The following is a 20,629-nucleotide window of genomic DNA, read 5'->3' on the forward strand; positions in this document are numbered from 1 at the left end:
TCGGAGAAAAGCAATATTCAAAGCAATTAGAGCTGTGAACTTTTTATAATCATTGAAAGCCATAAATTGTGATATCTGGGAAGTAAAACAATAACCAAGGAGGAACAATGAAAAGAAATTCACACCTAGACACATTATACTTTAAACTACAAAGGAATGAAGATAAAGGGAGGATCTCATGTAAACACGTACCTCAGGAATGATAGCTTCACAGTGGGAACTCTAGTTGCTGGTCTACCCCAAATTAATAATCTCTAATTTTAGTGAGGTCCTATTTGGTATCTGGCAATCCGATGCCTGGTTTGCTTCCTTCCAAACCCTCCACCCATTAGGCTAACCCCCATCCACCTCACTCTCATCATGTGACCATGCCTCCTACTTCATAGAGATAATACATGGGTTGTTAAGTGGAATGGTCTTGTCTAGTTTCATAACTTCTCTCTATCCACATGAGTCCTCATTGCCTTCTCTTTCCCTGTCTTCCTTCTGAGACAAAAGACTGTCTCCTTTCCTGCTGAAAGCACATCCTGGCACAGGTGTTCTGGATCCCAGCCTTTCTTAGAAAATGTGTTCCTATCTATTATCTGTCCTTTTCCTATATTTTTAACATCTGTTACCTACCTCCTCTCAGGATATACACATGCCCAAATCTGTCCCTTCTTGAGACACCAAAAAATCATTGCCCTCATCTTCTTAACACCATCTGTTCAGAGCCAGTCTCCCCTCAAAAGAGTTTAAGCTCCTTGTCACCGCTTGCTTACCTCCTATTGCTTTCTTGATCCCCTGATGGTTCCTGCCACATAGCACGCTGAAATGTTCTTGCAAAGGTCATCTATTACCTTGAAATTGCCAGGTCCAACTGTCATTTCTGACTTATTCTTATTTGGCTGCTCCCTATCTGGAAATTCTCTGCCTCCTTGGCGTCCATGATTAACACTTTCTTGGCTCCTACCAGATCTTCCTCAGCCTCTTTACTTACCATGTAAATATTAGGGATCATTGAGATGGTTTTCGTGGTCTCCTGCCTTCTTCCCTTCTGAGCATATCCATGCTGAGGTCTTAGATACAATTTCGATTCCTAGTCCTACTGATCAGTATCTGTGAGACCTTGGGCAGGTTTCATTAACCTCTCTGAGCCTCAGCTTCGTTATAAATTGATGGTGAGAATCTCTACCTCAAAGTGTTGTATTAGATGAAATATCGTATGTGTAAAGTGCTTTAGTGCTTTAGTTGCTGGTGTATGGTAAGGGCACACTATATGGCAGCTGTTTTATTCTTTTCTCTTATCTCTTCCTCTCCTTTTAAGAGTAGATGGGTATTAACAAATATAATAAAGGTTGTTGAACACAAGTCCAAGTAAACAGAATACTGATTATCCCAATATTGGCTTTTTTTTTTTTTTTAGTCGGGCTGGAAAGCCAGACTGATATAATAAATAATTCATTACCTGGGTGAAAACGCAACTATTAAATTGCTTTAGTGGGGGTGGGAAGTGAGATGGAAAACTACTTTCATATGTATTTTTCATTGTTTTGATATTATAAAGTTGATTTTTAACCTCTTATTTTCAGAAATTTTGAAGAATCTGAAGATGAATTGAGAAATGAAGTAGTTGAATCTCTGGAAAAACCTACTCCTTCCAAAGAGGAAGAAAAAAGAGAAGAGACTCCTGGTTTCTCTAAGGGTGCTGAAAAATTAGGAGGAGAGAAGATAAGCACCCAGAAATATACAGAATTAAATGAAAATTTAGAGAATATTTCTACTCGAGCTGACGACAAACTATGCATTGCAGGTGAAAACCAAGGAACATCAACAACCCATCAAAATATACAAATGTGATTATTGCACTTTTTCTTAAGTGATAAGTTAGTATCTATTAGTATCTGGTTGGGTCCAAGTAATAAACATTCATTTTGTTAGAGTTTTCTAGCAATCCCAGGGATTTATTGTTTTTTTAATTGGGTTATATTAGTCACCATACAGTACATCACTAGTTTTTGATGTAGTGTTCCATGAGTCATTCTTTGCCTATAACACCCAGGGCTCCATGCAATCTGTGCCCTCCTTAATACCCATCACTAGGCTAGACCTTGAGACTGACCAATTTGAGTGTAGAAATTAATATTTTACTTTTAAATTTCTATCAGGAAATCTTTGGGACAATATATGTGGTAGGCAGACAGAGTAATGTGTCTCTCTTCCTGCCACCCTCCCTCCCAGTACACCCAACAATGTGAACATATTGTTACATGGCAAAGGGGAATTAAAGTTGCAGGTAAAATTAAGGCTGCTAATCAGATGACCTTCAAATGGGGAAGGCTTTTTTTTCATTATCCAGGTGGACCCAATCTAATCACAGGGCTATTTAACAGTGGAAGAGGGAGGCAGAAGAGAGAACAGGAAGATGTCAGCACGAGAGGGGCTCAGCCTGGTGCTGCTAGCTTTGAAGACGGAGGAAGGGGCCAGAGGCCAAGGAATCCAGGCAGCTTCCAGAAGCTGGGAAAGGCCAGGCAATACTTTCCCCAGAAGTCTGCAGAAGGAACACAGTCCTGCTGACATCTTGAATTTAGCTTTATGAAATCCACTTTAGACTGCTGCCCTGCAGAACTGTAAGATAATAAATGCGTGTTGTTTTAACTAAGTTTGATAATTTGTTAAGACAAGAAAAGAAAACCAATACAGTGTATTAAGTAATTCACTTGGAATAATGAATGTACCATTTTAGAAAACCATGACAATGAAATTTCTTTTATTGAATACTTTTTTGAAGCAGGTGTTGACTCTTAAGGGAATAGGTTAACTGAACAGAGAAGATCAAAGCATGTCATGTTAATTATGCACCAAGTAATCATTTTACTATGTTTTATTGAATTAATTTCTAACAGCTTCAAATGTGTAGATTACAAAATACTTAAGGGGAGGGACTCTACCTGGTCGTTGTATCTTATGCTGGTCTTTTTACATATGGGGCTTAGCAGAGTGCCACATTATAACAATCCCAATATTGAACATGTCCTGGGGCTTAACAGACATTTGTTGATTTGTTGTGTTGTTGCTATGAAGGACAGAGATGTTACATTACTAAGTGGTAGAATTCTGCCTAAAATATATGCTCTGTGATAAAAATACAACTAAAATTGCACATTGATCCATTGCTGAGCCAAGAAAACAAAGACGAGGAAGGGTTGGTTGGATTATTTCTAAGGTCTGCTTAGTGTTTACATTTGATATAACTTAATTAAATGTGGGGAAAGTATCAGGATTCCCCTAATTGTGGGATGAATTCTACATGATGTGTCTTTTATGCCTGTATTTTCCTGGTGATGTTGGAGGTACCGTTCTTTCAACTTGGTGTTTTGGGTTATAATCTACTCTTTTCTGGAGTACTCAGCATGGTCACATCATGAGGCTTGAGAATATTTAAAACTTTCTCACCACTGTGTTAATGTCAATCTTGGTAATACATGACGCCGAGAGATTGGAGCATCATTAATTCTAGATGTCTTTTAGTGGTCAGTGTATACATCTTTAATTTACTTTTAGAACATTATGTGGTTCAGACATACTAAATCTATTGGTGTGCTAAACAAATACTAGGCAGTGCTTGAATGCATGGAAAATGAAACATGGTTCCTGAAAATCCCAAAGATCCAAAGATTATTCAGTTATATGTGGGGTGGGGGTGGGGGGGTATGGATGTTTAAGGTCAAATGAATGTTTAAGGTCAATGTTTAAGAATAAGCCTATCCAGTCTGCTCCAATGACAAGATGCTTGGTGAAGTTTCTAGCTAATAGCTGCCAAGCCTTTTCATTCATTCTAAGATTTTGAGTTCTTTGCTGTAAAGTAAGAAGTATTCATTGTGGTAAGTATATATATATATATATGAAGGTTTTTCAACCTACTTCAGCCCCTAATTCACCTTATCCATCTTACGCATACCATTACCTAAATCATGTTCTTGAGGCACAATCGATCACTTCATTCTTGATTTACGTTTAGCTCCATGTGTTAAGTTGAAACTACTGATCAGACCTGAATGTGTTTTTAGAATAAAATTTTTTTAAAGAATTTTTAAAAAATTTATTTGACAGAGAGGCAGCCAGAGAGGGAACATAAGCAGGGGGAGTGGGAGAGGGAGAAGCAGGCTTCCCACTGAGCAGAGCACCTGATGTGGGGCTCGATCCCAGGACCCTTGGATCATGACCTGAGCTGAAGACAGACGCTTCACGACTGAACTATCCAGGCACCCCTAGAATAAATTTTATTAAAAATTATGCATCTTGGTACCTCTGTATCAATGATCAAACTGATCATTCTTTAAATGGTGTATCAACTCTTAACTTCCCTTCCAAGTACCTTTTAACATGTATAGTCCAAGTGAGCATAAAGCCCTCAACTATTAGAACTGATGCTTCTTTAAAGCCAATGGTGGCCTCAGAGTTAGGGTGGGGACAGAGAAGAAAGAATCAGCTGAGGAACAGTGGGAGAGGGAAAATTACAAGCATGTAATTTGATTTTAGAAATTTGCATAACTTCTTGTGGGTAACTTTTTTGTTGTACCCAAATCTATTGAAAGATTCAGCAGACACTATTATATCATAGTCTTGGAGTCTAGGGTACATTTACATAATTAAACACAAGTATTCTGAAACATTTATAATTACCCTAACCACTCTCTCATAATTTTGTCTATAAGATGACTTTGTAAAAAAACCCTGAAAATTACTAAAATAAAGTGTAGGAAGCTCTGCAGTGTTTTGTAGGTCTGAAATATTCGTTAAGAGAAAAATGTCTATTGAGCCTGACAACCTATTTTTCTTGGGTACAAGAAAAGAGGCAAGACAATTTTACCTTTAAATTCTTTGTCTTTCTTTCCCTTTCCTTTCCTTTTTCCCTCCCCTCCTTCCCTCCTTCCCTTCCTTCCTTTATGGCACGCGGAGCTTAAGAAATATTAGTAGTACGTAACAATTCAGTATTGCGAGACTCCATGGGGGTGCATATGTACTATATGGAGGAAAGTATCCAAGATAATGAAAATTACTTTATATCACAGATACAAACACATTTTGTATCTATTAAATAAAAATCATATCAGACACAAAGAGATTACTATGCAAAGAACACGTAACATGTATTTTATTATGTACAACCTAAATAAGAATGTGAATCCCCACTGCTGGGGCTTCAAAATATACCACGTTTGGACCACTCAAAACCCACGTTTTATAGGAATGAACAGTCACTCAGAAGTTCTCCAGACAGACCGTAGCTGACACATTGTTTTGACACTTCATGGTTATCAAACATTCTGAAAAAAAGACACATAATAACCACACTAGCAATAGGGAAAGTGAACAGTGTCGCGGCCGGCATGACAACACGCCTAGGGTCGAGAGGGTAAGAGGATGGATATGCGAAGTATGTTTCCAAGGATGGGTGTGACAAATAAAAATAATTTTGAAGAAATGAGATTAAAAAATGCTCTATGGAATTTCAGAATCCTTTTTTCCTATACTGCATCCTTTCCTTCTGCTTAGTCCACTTCGATTTTTCAATCCTATGGTTTTCTGAGGGTAGAAGGGTGACTGTGGGCACAGTGGCAAGAATCTTGCCCCAAGACTAGCTACAAGATAAGAAAACCAACTGGGCTGGAGTCAGAGCACCCATGTATAATCCTGATGTTGTCCTTAAACAGCTTTGTGAGGCTGGAATCTTAAGGTCTTTAAAGTGTTCTTGTCTGTAAAGCTGAAAATGAGAAACTGGACCCGAGGATTTGTAGGGTTCCTTCCAGCTCCAGCGTCCACCTGTCTTCTTTTTCTGAACTGAGTCATCTCCACCCAAAGCTGTGTTGTGTCCCACCATCCTGGGACTCTGTTTTACTGCTTTTTCATCTGATGACAGAGGTGGCCCGCAGACGAGTCAACAGTGTAACTGGGAGCAGGTGATGAAGCTGGCGGGGTCCCTGACTGAATGAGGAGTTTCCCAGGCCCCTTACACACATGTATCAGACTGTGCAAGAGGTCCATTCACTGAACTAGATAATTAGATAATTAGAAGGAGCTAATTATGTATGCAGAAAACACAAACACCAAGTGTTGTAGGTCTCTCGAGCCCTATCTGCATATCCACATACTTCAAATCACTGCTAGTGATTCAGCACAGTAGTCCTAGCTACCGACTTAGTAACCATGAGTCTCCCTTGGTCTTCACGCATTAATAAGGAGGACTGATTACAAGAGACATTTACTATATATTGTTACTTTTAACGAAATTACTTTATAAAAGTACCTTTAAAAAAAAAAAAACTTAGTTCTGGTTTTCAAGGTCCTTTCACATACTTCCCAAATCAGAGTCACTGAGAGGTAGTGAGGACAGATATTACCATCTACAGATTATAGGTGAAGAACTGGAATTTCAAAAACATTTAAGAAGGCAGCTTGAGTCTTAGGAGGTCCAATGTTTGTGAATGAAGATGCTGGGGCCGGGCCCAGGTATTCTAACCACTAGCCTGGAGTGCTTTTCTAAAAGCCACCTCATCATCTCCCAAGGCACGATGCTGCCAACAGAGACCCGGGAGGACGGAGCCCATTAGGCCACTGTCACTATGAGAAGAGCAATTTGGTGCGATGTTCTCACTCTGACCTTCTGAACAGCTTCAAGCAGACTTGCAGCTCCCAAGATGTGGAACTGTGACAGGATACCAGGGTAGCCCTTTCCATCCGTACAAATGTACTGGGAGCACTAAACAGAAAGCCACTCTCGTGAACCCCAAGGTAGGGAAAGACTCTGAGCCTCTGCCCCTGACAAACACCTGCAGGCAGTCACTGTCCCTCTGTCTTTTAGCTGCGTGCTTTTAGAATGGAATGACACCTGCTTCAACTGTCTTTTCTCTTTAAGGAAAACCGTCAGATATATTTAAGAAGGTCATCCATAGTACATTTAGAATTTAAATATACCAGAATTTTTCTGTGTTCCCAAGATGTCAGGACAGTTCTAAAGTACTGATCTAATTGTCAGTTCTCCATTTTCCTTTCCACATTTCCTATATTCTAAAGGGAAATTCTTTTTCCTGGGTTCTAACGGACAGTGATTGGACAAACAGGATCTGAAAAATAGGGATTATACCAATATTACAACTGTTCATTTTTTTTCTTTCAGATCCACATTTTTCAGAATTTGGGACAGAATACTAATCTAAAATTTTTTCATTTTAAACTATTTGGTAATTTTGCCTTTTTTTCATTTTCATTGAAACAAATATCCTGTCTCTCTATATATCGCTGAGAGAACTGTTTAGGCTGACTTCATTACAATACAGAAAACGTTCAGGAAAATACTAACATATGAAGGTATTCAGCCGTTTTATATAAAATATCTTTAATTTGTACAGATATGGCATTATTTAAGTAAGTTCTCCACAGATGACAGGAACGCCAGTTCAAACTCCTGATCAGAGAATCTGCTTACAGATGCCCGAGCATTGCTGCGGATTTGGAGTCTCTTTTCCTCAGACATGGAAAGAATATGAGCCATGGTCTCAGCGTAGCCTTCCTCGCTTTCTGCCAGAAATCCAGTTATCTCTCCCTGGTGAGGAACGACAATGTCAAGCTTCGGGCCCCCTGAATTGTGGGCAAGGATAATCGTGCCAGCTGCCATACACTCAACCACTCCTGAGAAACAAACAAAAACCGTGTAGTCTTTTAACATTTGAGAGCTTTCATAACAAGGATGAGCAGAATTCTCCACAGATTTTAAGACACTCATGAGAAATTTAAGTAAATGTCTGTTGCATCTATAAATCTGCTCATTAAACTTCCACGGTACCAAATAATTCTACGTTTTTTCGTTTTTAAGCCTCATAATAATGCTGCTTCGCTCTTCATTGAAACAGACAAGCAGGTGAAAGAACAGTCTATAAAAAACAGACACACTGCAGATTAGAAAACAAGGTAGAAGACTACAGAATGTTAGCAAGATGACAGATAATTAATGGTTACTGAAAGGTAAAAGGTGTAAAAAAATATCAAGAGCGAAATTTCAGGAGTTCAAACAACAGCATTGAGAGGTTTCCCTCCTCCCTCTACTTCTTTTCTCCTTTTTTGGCAACTCTTCTTCTACCCACTTCTGAACCGTTCTCGTTCTCAGCATTTTGTACCAGGGCCCTCCTCTCACTGGGCACACTTTCCTTAGGCAATTCTACCCTCATCCGTGGACCTTCCAGAATGAGCCAGACAGTGATGCCAACTCCTCAGTCTGTGTTCCCTGGTCAGGTCCCTCACCTGCGCTGCAGACTCGTGTAGACAAGCGCCCAATGGACACACACACACTCCCGTGTCCCATGGATCATTCTAAGTCTACATATGGGAAACCTGGCTCGTCAACTGCCTCTCCTCTTGGAGCCCATCTCTAGGGGAAAGCCATCCACCATTCACACAGCTGTCCAAACTCAAAGCCCCGGGAGGGCCTCTCTGATTCTTCTTTCTCCTTCGTTTAACAAATCCAGGTCGTCACCAAGTTCTGTTCAGTTGTGCTTCAGAATCTCCCTCGAGCGAGTCTGCCTACCACCTTCACACGCAGCTCCTCATCGAGGCTGCCCAACACATCCTCCTGCCTCCCTCGTCTGGCTCTCCCTGCTCCTCACCAGTCCCCACGCCATGGCAACCACAGTGAACTTGAGGGAACAGAAAGCTTTAAAATCCAACACTTGGAATCAGTCTCTCTTTTCCCACTGGCTTCACGTGGCCATGTGATCTGGCCCCAGCTCCCCTCTCCACTGGCGTGCTGTTCCTCTTGCAGGTTCTGGCCAGAAATCTTAGCACCTTGAGTGTGCCCGCTAATGCTCCTCATGTCACATGGGTCACAAAGCTACTCCTTCTGCTGGACATTCTCCTCTCTTCTGCAAGGCTAACTTCAAATTACTGTTCAGGACCCTGTTTCCATGGCATGTTATTTCCTTGGACAATTGTTCTCTGACCTCACACATCTGTGTCAGGTGTTTCTCTTGGGTGCTTTCATGTTGACCTGCCCTTGCCCTGGGCACAGCTCTTAGGCCCTGTCCAGCAAAGTGCTACTCAACTGGTCGTTAGCACACACAGAACTGCAAGTACCTGAACACCAGCTCCTGCCTCCTGTACACTCCCAGCACAGTGAATGCTCACTACGTCTCCGTGCAAGGAGACGCAGAAGGGCCGAATCAAAAAGTTCTGGCTGTGTGTCTGGGTTTCATTGTGTGCTACCAACCAAGGAGAGACAAGAGTATAAGATAAACTATGGCCTTAGTATAGGAAACTTCACTTTTATGTTCTTCCCTTTCCCTTGTAACACCTGGCAGTGTGAGGCACAAAGTAGCCTCTTGAGAAATACATCCTGAACCACATTAGACACAAACCAGTACTTGATTTTACATCAAAATGTATGTCTAGGGGCACCTGGGTGGCTCAGTGGGTTAAGCCTCTGCCTTCGGCTCAGGTCATGATCTCAGGGTCCTGGGATCGAGCCCCACATCAGGCTCTCTGCTCAGCGGGGAGCCTGCTTCCTCCTCTCTCTCTGCCTGCCTCTGCCTACTTGTGATCTCTCTCTCTGTCAAATAAATAAATCTTTAAAAAAAAAAATGTATGTCTAATGGGGAGTCAGGGGTAGAGAGAGCAATTTGTGCTAGAAAAAACAAGGGAGGCTAAATTAAAGACCAAGGAGATTAAAGTCTGACACTTATAATGGGATTTGGCAGAAAGAGGAGAGGCCATTCCACTAATGAGTAGGAAATCAGTAGAAGAACCAAGAGAATCGCTGTGAGGAGCCCACTGGGCTCAGGTTTTGGTGCCCAACAAATCACCTGAGGGGCTTTACCAAAATACATCTACCTGGGCCTCATCCAGAGATTCAGATCTGGCCCTTCAGTGAGATGAGGTCAGGAACCTGTCCCAGTCTGCAGATGGGGCTAGGTGGGGCAGAGAAACTGTGGCAGGTACGAGCAGGGAATGTCTGAATGAGGATCCAGGCTCTACCTCTTACTGTGGTCAGACAAGGGCAGGTTCAAAACCTCTCTGTGCCTGAGTTTCTTTATTTGTAAGATGGGAATAAGAACCTATATGAAGAAGGGTTTTAGAGTGGATTAAGTCAAATAATAATTGCAAAGATCTCAGCAGCGACCTACATGCACTAAGCAGTCAATAAATATCAGCTATTATTAGTGACCACCTCCTGTCACATCCTGCAGGGTCGCAAATGAATAAAGCTTACATGGTAGACTGGGGGAAGAGCATTAAAACTAGATAAAAGCTGTGGAAGGATAACTTCCACAGTGTTGTTATTTTATCAAGAGAACCTAGAATGTACATCTCATGGCACCAAATGAGTCACTTAAAGGAAGACTCACCAATCCCAAAATGCTCGTTCCACATGGTGTGCAGACCAATTGTTGCTTCAGACAAGTAATTCTTCAACTCATCAAATGGAATGTTTATTTTAAATTCTACATCTTCTTGAATTCCTAGTTCCTCAGCAAGCCTTCTCAGTTGGTTTACCCTCAGCTCATCATCTTCGTTTCGACAACCCCCAATGAGGACAAGTTTAAGGGAAGGCAGTGACTCAGCCACCTTCTTATTCAGCAATTTAGCAAAGGCTTTGATCTGCAAAGGATGGTTCTTTTCAGGACGGAACTGGCCAATGGATACCAGTAAGTGCCCTGGGGTTTTCTTTTTGTCCAGTAAGGGAATGTCCAGAAATGTCTGCACGTCACAAGGTGGATAAACAATGTTAGTGCAATTCCCAACCTTCCATAGGGAGAGAATGTGGTTTAGTGTCCAAGAAGAATTGACCATCACAACATCATTGCAAGAACCAACAAGTCCATAAATAAAAGCAAATAAATAATAGTAGATGAGCTTTACTTTGCTAAGAAAAGGATTCCTGGTAATGAAAGCCGCATTGTTAAATCCAACATTTTGATTCTTCACTACAGAGAGCATGTCAGTGCTGATTGTGGGATAATGAACATAGCTTCCAATGCGACAACCGCCTAAATACTTAAACAGAGGAAGTGTGAACGCGTATCCCATCGAATCGATGTAGACGTCGGGAACACACTGTATTAGAGCTTCCCAGCCAAGAAGAATGGACCCTAGACTTTGGCCCAGCAGTGTGAAGTGAGGATAGAGTGAATCTTCCACAAGATAGCGTTTCCTTAAGAAAACAAACTTCACTGGGTGAGTAAGTCTGATGTTAAATCTTCGGAAAGCACCTTCTAGTATCTGTTGACCACTGACGTTAACATCACCAGTATAAACGACATAAACTGCTTCAGGATGCCTAAAATAGAATGTATTAGTTAAGGTTTTCATTAGCAAAAAGTTATAGATAATTATTTTCTCTCAATCGTAAAGAGGGTTATTTGTAGATTGGAAAAAAATGTCCTCCACTGATTTTTCATTCATTATACTTGGTCTACTGATGCTCCTCTTTGAGTCTTCTGCTGCTCTGCTAGTGAAATGTTAGTCCTCCAAATGAGACCTCTAGTCCTTTGCTATTTCCTCTTCTAAGAGTTTTACACAGGGGCGCCTAGGTGGCTCAGTGGGTTAAAGCCTCTGCCTTCGACTCAGGTCATGATCTCGGGGTCTTGGGATTGAGCCCCACATTGGGCTCTCTGCCCAGCGGGGAGCCTGCTTCTCCCTCTCTCTCTGCCTGCCTCTCTGCCTACTTGTGATCTCGGTCTGTCAAATTAAAAAAAAAAAAAAAAAAAAGAGTTTTGCATAGAGCAGACATCAACAAAAATTGCTAATTCTGTTTTTAAGAAATATTCAGATACTTAATTTTGACAACTCTCTCAATATAAAATGGTAACAAAATACTAATAATAATTACAAACAAGAATTAAAATTTACTAAATGTATCTTTAGGTAGGACCGTAGGTACTAAAGCATTACTCAGTGTTTTTATCTGAGAGATGCAACAATATTCTAAAAGCTAGATCTGGAGCCTGCCATCAAAATTAGATCTGATAGAATTATAATGGAAATATGTAAAACTACACTCTTCTGACTATTTATGCTTTTGGCATTTGTTCTGACTGTGTTTCTAGTTATTCTCTGAGTCATCAAACATTTATTTAGTATCTAGCATGAGCTACTTGGTTCTGGAGATTCAGAGATTAGAGTCTTTACCCTCAAGGAGCTGAGTCCACTGGGGGAAAGTGAGATACAAACCGAAAACTGCACAACTCTGTGGAATGTGTTGATAGAGATAGCCACAGGGTGTTGTGCAGGCCAAAGGACAAGCACCTAACAGCACTTCCCAGCAGCCAGAATCATCCTATAAAATGTAAAAGGGATTATCAACTCTGATGAGGTGGCCACAAATTCTTTGACACTTATCGAGGGGTGGGATCTATGTCCCCTCCCCTGGAATCACAGCAGGCTCTGTGACTCCTTTTACCATCAGACGATGTCAAAGGTGACATGTTGGCAGTTTCTAGACCCAGGCTCTAAGAGAACGGCAACTTCTACCTTGCTCTAGAGAAGTCAGCTGCCATATAAGGAGTCTGGCTGCCATGTTCTGTGCAAACCCAAGGCTGTCATGTGGAGAGGCTGTGGGGCGACAGAGATGCCTGACCCATGCCCCCCACCCTCAGCCGCTGTAGCTGTTGCAATCGTCCCAGCCCAGGAAGCAGACACGTTAATAGAGGCCTTCAGATGACTCGGCCCCAGCTGCCACCTAGCCGCAGCCGCTTGGCGTGAGGGATTCCCAACAGGACCCGCTGGTCCCCAGACTGTTAGAAATAATGATACATTGTTTTAGCCATTACATTTTGGGGTGGAAATGCAGCAACAGAGAAGCAGAATGTCATCTCTCTGAAACCCTCACATACTCCTTACCCTATTCACTCAAGCCCTGTGTAATGGGGGGCCCTGCCTCCACTTTCACATGCCCACAGGGTCAGCCAAACCGGGTTTCTTTCTGTGAACAAGCCAAGCTCCTTCTGGGTTCCAGGGGACTTGCAGGAGCTGTTCCCTCTGCTTTGAATTCTCTTTTCTCATCTTCACTGTCTTTTCCTGAGGCAGACAGTACGGTCTGTGGTTTATAATATGGACTCTGGTAACTCTGTTCCCTCGTCAGTCAAATGAGGGTAACAGTAAAAACCTCATAAGGTTGTTGTGAGAATTTAGTAAGCTAACACCTATAAAGCACTTCCAACAATGCTTGGCATAGAGTAAATGTTCAGTAAATGTCGGCTGCTTTTGTCATTCAGACTTCAGGTAAGTATTACCTCCTTGGAGATTTTCCCTAATTACTCAGTCTAAAATATGGACGCACAAATTATCCTGGTTGTATTTCTCACATAGCATTTCTCACCATTTGGTATTTTTCTACCTTGCTTATTATCTTGTCTCTCTCTGCTAAAATCTAGGGCCCGTGCCTGGTAGAGCTATTACAAAACTTTACCAATGCCCTCAAAAGCTAGATAATCCAGTTAGACAAGTTATTGCAGAGTTATGTGAAGCAAAGAACTGGAGGGATTAGAGTAGGAGTAGGGAAGGCCTCAAGGAGATGGATAGTAAGCTGAGATTAAAGAAAATGTTTTGAACCGAGGCAGTTATGGAAGATGGCAGAGGTTAACACAGGGGTGGTGGCTGGAAGCCAGGATGAGCCGAGAATATAGAAATGTAGAGTGGAGGGAATTCCATGTGAAGGCTCTGGATCTGGATGAAGGGTGAGTGCCAGGAAGTAGCGGAACCATGGAAGAATAACAGTTTTCCTCCTATGATACATCCATCAATGGAACTTGGACATTACTGTTTGTTCCTCCTCTGCAAGGGGATTGTAAACATTTTTGGGGTGAGGATGGGAGTGCAGGTGGGGAGAACGAAGCCTAAAACTTTAAATGACCCGTTTTAATAGCATACTCTTTCTAACATGGTAACTTAAGACTATCTAACTGGTAATGACCTCAACATCAGAATCAAATAGATGCTTTCATACAGATGATTTCCTCTGTGCCACTACTACTAAAAGTATTCAGTTTAAAGCACTCCTTATGAATTGGTGTATTTGTTTATTATTCAAGTTCTTCTCTACATATTCTTCCAAGGTGACAGGTATCCCCACTAACTTTTACAATCAAAGGGCAGGTATTTTTCCTTTCGTTCTTTATTTCTTTCTTTTAAAAGGATTTTATTTATTTAATTTATTTGAGAGAAAGACAGCGAGAGAGAGCATGAGAGGGGGAAGGATCAGAGGGAGAAGCAGGGAGCCTGACGTGGGATTCGATCCCGGGACTCCAGGATCATGACCTGAGTGGAAGGCAGTCACTTAACCAACTGAGCCACCCAGGTGCCCTCCCTTTTTATTTCTTTATCATATCAACTAAAATTCCACAGGATCTTATAAGGTGGGTTGGCATATAACAGAAGTATTTCCTTATTGAAGAACAGTTAATTCCTGGCTATGAATAAGGTACTAGAGAAAGGTAAATATCTGGATAATGATTTTTTAAAAAATAGTAATAATAAAGCAAATTAGCTAAGAAAGATGCATACCTACTTTTTCTGCAGAGCCCTTAAGGCACACCACAAAACTCTTTCTCCTCCTCCGCCAGCATTGCAGTAAGGATGAAAAAATGCAACTACCATCTGCTTTTTCCCATTTTTGCTAGTTGATACTGATGCTTTCTTTCTCTGTAGCAGCAGTCTGATTCCCCAGAGGATAATAAACAGACATATGCATAAAGTTCCACAGACTGCCAGCCCAGGGAGGAATAATGAATAAAAAAATCTGAAACAAAAAGGAAAATGTAAAAATCAACACAATACCCATTCAAAAGAAACTACAAATTAAAGTCTACTTTTATAGACCCGCTTTCTATATTAATAATGAAGACAAAATTTTTATAGCTGGAAGTCTGCTAACAAAATACTCAATTTTTAATATTCTAACACATATAAAATGTCCAATATCAAAAGGCAAATCCTTTTTAATTCCAATCGCCCCAGAATGCTAACGATTCAACATAACTTTTCTTTTTAATTGACAGTGAAAATCAATGATGAGCCACCTTTCTCCTAACAGTGTATGCGTTAAAGGATTAAAAACAAATTTAATTACTAACCTAAACAAGACATGTAGGAATGGCATCTGACCCTTAGAATTATGACACAGAACCCAAGCAATATGTCTTTGAATGATCAATAATGAACTTTTAAAGTTTGATGATATAATAAATCATTTTCATTCTCTCACTGTACCTCAAATAGAACAATTTCTGGGGAAAAAAGGAATTTAGATACTTCCATTTCTATTACAAGTTCTGCATTTGATCTGTTTCTATGATCCTAAAATCACCGCCTTCTTTCATGTGCCTCTAAATGAGTTGCCAAAAATGCACCAACAATTCACTTCACACACATTAGTGAACTCACTCCCTGCTGCTAAAAGGCTCTCTTACTGCCAGGCTGACTACGGCTCTGCAAACACAAGGAAGACCCAGGCTTGTTCACCACTGGATGCCAATGCCTAGCATAATAACTGGCACAAAGAAGGCATCCACTAAATATTTGTTGCCTGAATACAAAATCTTATTACCTCCTCAAATATCTCTTAGATTATGCCAAAATAATTTTTCAAAGCATGTTTTTCTGTTAGGGGTTGAGCAATATATCCTGCCTACACTTTGGAAGGAGAAGGAGCTTATAAGGCATAAAAATACCAAAATACTAAAACTCAAATACTGAAATTCAGAACAAGGGGAAACAGAGTTAAAGTATTTGGTGGGAAGGGGTGGCAGGTGGGGAACAAAGATATGGAAGGTCTAAGTTTGTGCATCGTAGTGAACAGGAGATTGGGCTCTGAAAGGCTTAATGACCCAAGCATATATGGGGATATTTTGTAAAGTTACAAAGTTCTCATTGTCCATAAGTAGAAAACACATAAATTCTTCAGAGAAATAAGTATCTTATTCATATTTAGTTTGGAAACAATTTCTCATGTGTAATTTCTTATTGTGAATAAGTTTATACCTGAAGAGGTATTTGTCTTATTAGAGTGATTTGGTCTCCAGATAACTTAACCTCTTAAAATAACTGAAGACCATACAGCTTTTGTTTCTATCAGGATTTTCCAACCTCGGCACTACTGACATTTTGGACCACATAGTTCTTTGTTGCTGAGGCTATCCTATGCATGAAAGGATGTTTGGCTCCGTTCCTGGCCTCAACCCACTGGAGCCCATAGTTCTGTACCAGTTATAGCCATAAGAATTATCTCCAGGTATCGCTAAACATCACCCCTTGTTAGGAATTACTCATTTACATTGATTCTATCTCCCAAATTGAGCATATTAGAAATGAACCTGAGGAATTAAAAACATGAATTGTCCTAAAAAGAAATGACAAATCTATTACATGTTAATATATAATTTATTTTTACTAAAAACAAAACCAAAAACCCTGTATTTTCCAAACCAAAAAAATAAATAAGTTCAGTACGAAGACTAACACTATTTTGTATTTTTGCAAGATTCTTTACTGTCTGGCTTAAAAGAAGACAGTGGCTTTTCACATCTGCTTCTGCATTCAATCTTAGTGCTATGTTGTTTTACATGAAGTGTATGAAGGCAATCCAGGCTCACTCAGAAATGTAGTAGAAAAGGGGAGTATGTTTAAATAGTCTTTTCTGATACAGTATTTTTCTGTAATATTATACCAAATTAGACAAGTGGCAATTTCTTAATGGCCAGGTACAACATGGAATATGAAACCCAGTCAATGACCTTTTCATACTGTTATACTGAAATCTATTGGTGTATCTTGTACTTTGAATGGATCTTTTACTTATACATGATTTTCTAACATCAAGACTTGATTATTTGGAAACTATTGGTTCACGACTCATAGTGACTTCCCAAATGTGGGCACATTTCATCGTACAATATCCCCAAATCACATTTGTTAATACCACTACCCATCTTATCAAGGAAATCTTTTAATTACTGGAAAGTGGTCAAGCTCTGAATGGCAGATAAAAATTTTCCGAAGTTCTAATTTTCTTTTTTTTTAGAAGATTTTTATTTATTTATTTATTTGACAGACAGAGATCACAAGTAGGGAGAGGCAGGCAGAGAGAGGGGCGGGGAGGGAAGCAGGCTCCCTGCTGAACAGAGGGCCCAATGCAGGGGCTCGATCCCAGGACCCTGAGATCATGACCTGAGCCTAAGGCGAAGGCTTAACCCACTGAGCCACCCAGGTGCCCCATGAAAGTTCCGATTTTCACTTGAAAGTTTAAACTTTACTAATAGCAACAAATTCTGTCACTTGTTTTCTTTGAAGTGAGAGGATCACTTCATTCATTTTCAAATACCCAAGTCAGAAGAACCATAGTTTATCTGTTGGTAATTCTTTCAAGTAAAAACTATGTTCCATAAAAAAAAAGTATCTAATTCAACTTGCAACTTAGCAATCATACAAGAGCTTTTCCTTGAGATAACCATCATACTGCAGTATGGAGACATTATATAGTATATTAAGAAGATATGTATTCAAGTCAAGGGTTAATATTTAACAAAATTAATAATTTTTACTATTTCATCAAGGACATTCTTAGTAAAACTGGCTTTAGCAGGTGCATGGTGTTGAAAAACACAAAACTGTAAGAACACTTTGATGTCATTGCCCAATTTGTGCTAAGCCACAGTTTTATCCACCATTACTTTTGCACTATTGGTGCAAATGTAAAGATAATGAAAAAGCAAATGTTATCTTAAATTATTATAAACACAGTTTTGAACTTGAAGAACTATTAAAAGGGTCCTGGGGACCTACTAGGGTCTATGACCATACTTTGAGAACCATGGCATTAAAGGATGAACAGAGTTTGAGAGAAGTGGTAAGATTTGTTATTTATTTAACATTTGGAATACATGAGTTCATGTATTAAAGCAGTATTATAAAGCTTTCCCAGAACAGCCAAAAGCCAATTTAATTTAAAATGTGGCTGACCTATAGAGTACAAAGATTTTTATGGCATTTCCTTCTAATGAATTAAGTGGGCAAGATTCACGGGATATCTTTTCAGATTGAATGATTTAACTTAAAATCAGGAAAAAAAAATCATGTTAATGACTAAAGTTGAGCCAGTCCTTTATTGAGTCAGTTAGTTTCAAAGACACAGACTATATAAATACATTTATTAAACATCCTATAGTACTTGCACATTAAAACTACCCACTTTTGGGGTGCCTGGGTGGCTCAGTGGGTTAAGCATCTGCCTTCGGCTCAGGTCATGATCTCAGGGTCCTGGGTTCTGCTCAGCAGGGAGCCTGTTTTCCCTCTCACTCTCTGCCAAATAAATAAACAAAATCTTAAAAAAAAATAAAACTACCCACTTTAGGGTCACCTAGGTGGCTCAGATGGTTAAGCGCCAGGCTCAGGTTATGATCTCAGGGTCCTAGGATCCAGCCTTTGTCCAGCTTCAAGCTCAGCAGGGAGTCTGCTTAAGAAATCTCTCTCCTCCTCTCCCTCTGCCCCTCCCCCATCTCTAAAATAAATCAATCTTTAGAAAAAACTACCCATTTTAGAATTTGTTTAAATATAACTAAAAATATGTGCCATTAAATAATGCTTACCATAGAAACACAAAGCTTTAAAAAAGATAACTGTAATCAACAGTGAGTCATTCATTCCACAAATATTTCTTTAGCCATTATAATGCGCAAAGACTGAGTTAGGGATATTTCAAATAGCAGGGAAGAATATGAAGCCTCTGAAAATAGAATTTCCTATTCAAAATGTTTTAAATAATCATTATAGAATTTGGAGTACAATAATGAAGAAACAATACCTCAATGTTGGAGAGAATATATATCCACTGCTATTCAGGATGCTATGTATTAATTACAAATTTTCAACCTGAATAGGCAGGTGTTGAAAGAACTGTGTAGATGGAATATACTAGGTCTTTTTATTTTTTTAAATAAACATAGGGCAAGATACATAAAATACAGTAGTATTTCAATAACTAATATAGGGAAAAAGTCCGTTTGTTTTTTTGTTTTTGTTTTTGTTTTTTCACCAAAATGTCAACAGTAACCATCTCTGGATGGTAGCTTGCCTGGCGAATTTTCTCTTTTGCTCATCTGTTTCCTAACTTTTCTACAAGAAACAATGTATTACCTATGCGAAAAAATTTTACATAACTATTCTTACATCAACCAGAAATAAAGATCAATGGATAATCATGAAGCAAAGGATTCAACATAAACTTTTCATTTGTGAAAATAAAAAGAACCCTCACTAAAATGGAGTCAGGAGGCCAGAAGGGGCAACGCAAAAGGAGCTCTATCACTCAAATGTCAATTTCACGAAGAACTGTCAATCATAGCCTCCAACATAAAAATCCTAAAGGGAAGGAGCTGTCAATTATAGAGCCCCAAAGAAGAATCCTAAACAGGAAAAAAATCATCACCAATAGACCCCCACAGGGAATGGTGTACATCGCATCTCCTACAAGAATACTCCTGCACCTCGGCCAGAGAAATCCTCACCACTCTTGCTTTTCTAAAGGACTTTCCTTCAACCCCACCCCCCCAACTTCCTCTTTCTCTAAAAAACAATGGTCCTCTCCTTTCTTGGACTTGCCTACGGTTTTGCCATAGTTTGTGCATCCAGAAATGCAATTCTCCGCTATTCCCGGAAAACAAAAACAAAACAAAACAAAACAAAACCATTTTTGCTGGTAGGATAGCGGTTTTATTTTTAAGGTTAACATACTAAGTGACATATGTTAACAGTGACAGTTCTGGTGCGTGAAAGCGGGGAAACTACGATATGAGAAGAGCCAATTTATTCTTTACCAAAAAAGAGAGAAACGATAGTTTGGAAAATGATTCGTGGCTCAATCATAAAGAAAACTGAGGACTGAATATGAATAATTAATGAAAGAATAATTGGAGAGAGAAAGAGAGAAAAAACAGAAAGGGAACCTCGATCCCTCACTGGAATGGGCGGGCGAAGAAAACGCGGGGAACTGAGTCTTTGACCCAGTCAACTCCAGTCTAATTAGAAGACTCCAAAGCGAGAGGAAGAGCGTCCACTATTCTTGAGGATTTGCCTAGATTCGTGACACGAAGACCCCTCCTCCCTGCAAATTTCAGTTGCATTGGGCAGACAAATATTACCGTGAAACAAAACACCTGCAGACCCACACCACCTGCTCCTCACCTCAATAACTCGCACAGGCACCAAACCCCTTTGGTGGTCGCCATCTTCCCTCGACCCCCGAACTCAGGAAGCGCTTTCCTGTTCCTCTTCTCTATTGGCTCCTGAGGAAGAGGGCGGTGTGCTCTCCGCCCTCACGGCGCCCATTGTGCGTTCCAATTGGCTGTTAGTAGTAGCGTCACATGGCCTTCTAGCCAATAGAATCTTCCGGGGAGGAGCCAAGTTTTCAGCGTGGCGCACAAGGATCCCGCCCCTCCAATGGGTGGGGCCATAGTGGGAGTTGGGCTGGGGAGGGCGTGGCCTGTGATGGACAGGCGGCGCACCCGCCCTCCGCCCCCTCCCCCATTGGAAGCCCCCTCCCAGAGCCCGCCGGCCGTTGAGACCAATGGGAAGTCCTTGCGCAGCTCGGATCGCTTTTCCAGGTGCG

At 40.4% G+C, this 20,629-nt stretch overlaps 2 protein-coding genes across 6 annotated transcripts in view; one reads left to right on the top strand and one right to left on the bottom strand.

The window, feature by feature from the left end:
- The window catches only part of NEK5 (NIMA related kinase 5), a 63,003-nt gene extending 61,057 nt beyond the window's left edge, over positions 1–1,946 (top strand). For all 3 annotated transcript variants that reach the window (XM_046028172.1, XM_046028170.1, XM_046028171.1), the window contains one exon: positions 1,572–1,946. In XM_046028172.1, coding sequence (XP_045884128.1) covers positions 1,572–1,839 — 268 coding nt within the window. In that variant the 3' untranslated portion in view covers positions 1,840–1,946. The remainder of the gene's footprint in view (positions 1–1,571) is intronic.
- Positions 1,947–2,023: 77 nt separating this feature from the next.
- Positions 2,024–20,316, bottom strand: ALG11 (ALG11 alpha-1,2-mannosyltransferase). 3 transcript variants are annotated; one of them, XM_045978413.1, is made up of 4 exons: positions 20,206–20,316; positions 14,537–14,767; positions 10,377–11,308; positions 2,024–2,607 (listed from the first exon to the last, which is right to left on the bottom strand). In XM_045978413.1, the coding sequence occupies exons 1-4, from the start codon at positions 20,247–20,249 to the stop codon at positions 2,573–2,575; spliced, it is 1,242 nt and encodes a 413-aa protein (XP_045834369.1). In that variant the 5' UTR covers positions 20,250–20,316; the 3' UTR covers positions 2,024–2,572. The 3 variants fall into 3 exon arrangements, with proteins under 3 accessions (XP_045834369.1, XP_045834367.1, XP_045834368.1); XM_045978411.1 differs by lacking the exon at positions 2,024–2,607 and adding an exon at positions 5,120–7,671; XM_045978412.1 differs by lacking the exon at positions 2,024–2,607 and adding an exon at positions 7,481–7,585.
- Positions 20,317–20,629: the final 313 nt, after the last annotated feature.

This window comes from Meles meles, chromosome 14 (assembly GCF_922984935.1).
Source record: "Meles meles chromosome 14, mMelMel3.1 paternal haplotype, whole genome shotgun sequence".
NCBI classification, from domain to species: domain Eukaryota; kingdom Metazoa; phylum Chordata; class Mammalia; order Carnivora; family Mustelidae; genus Meles; species Meles meles.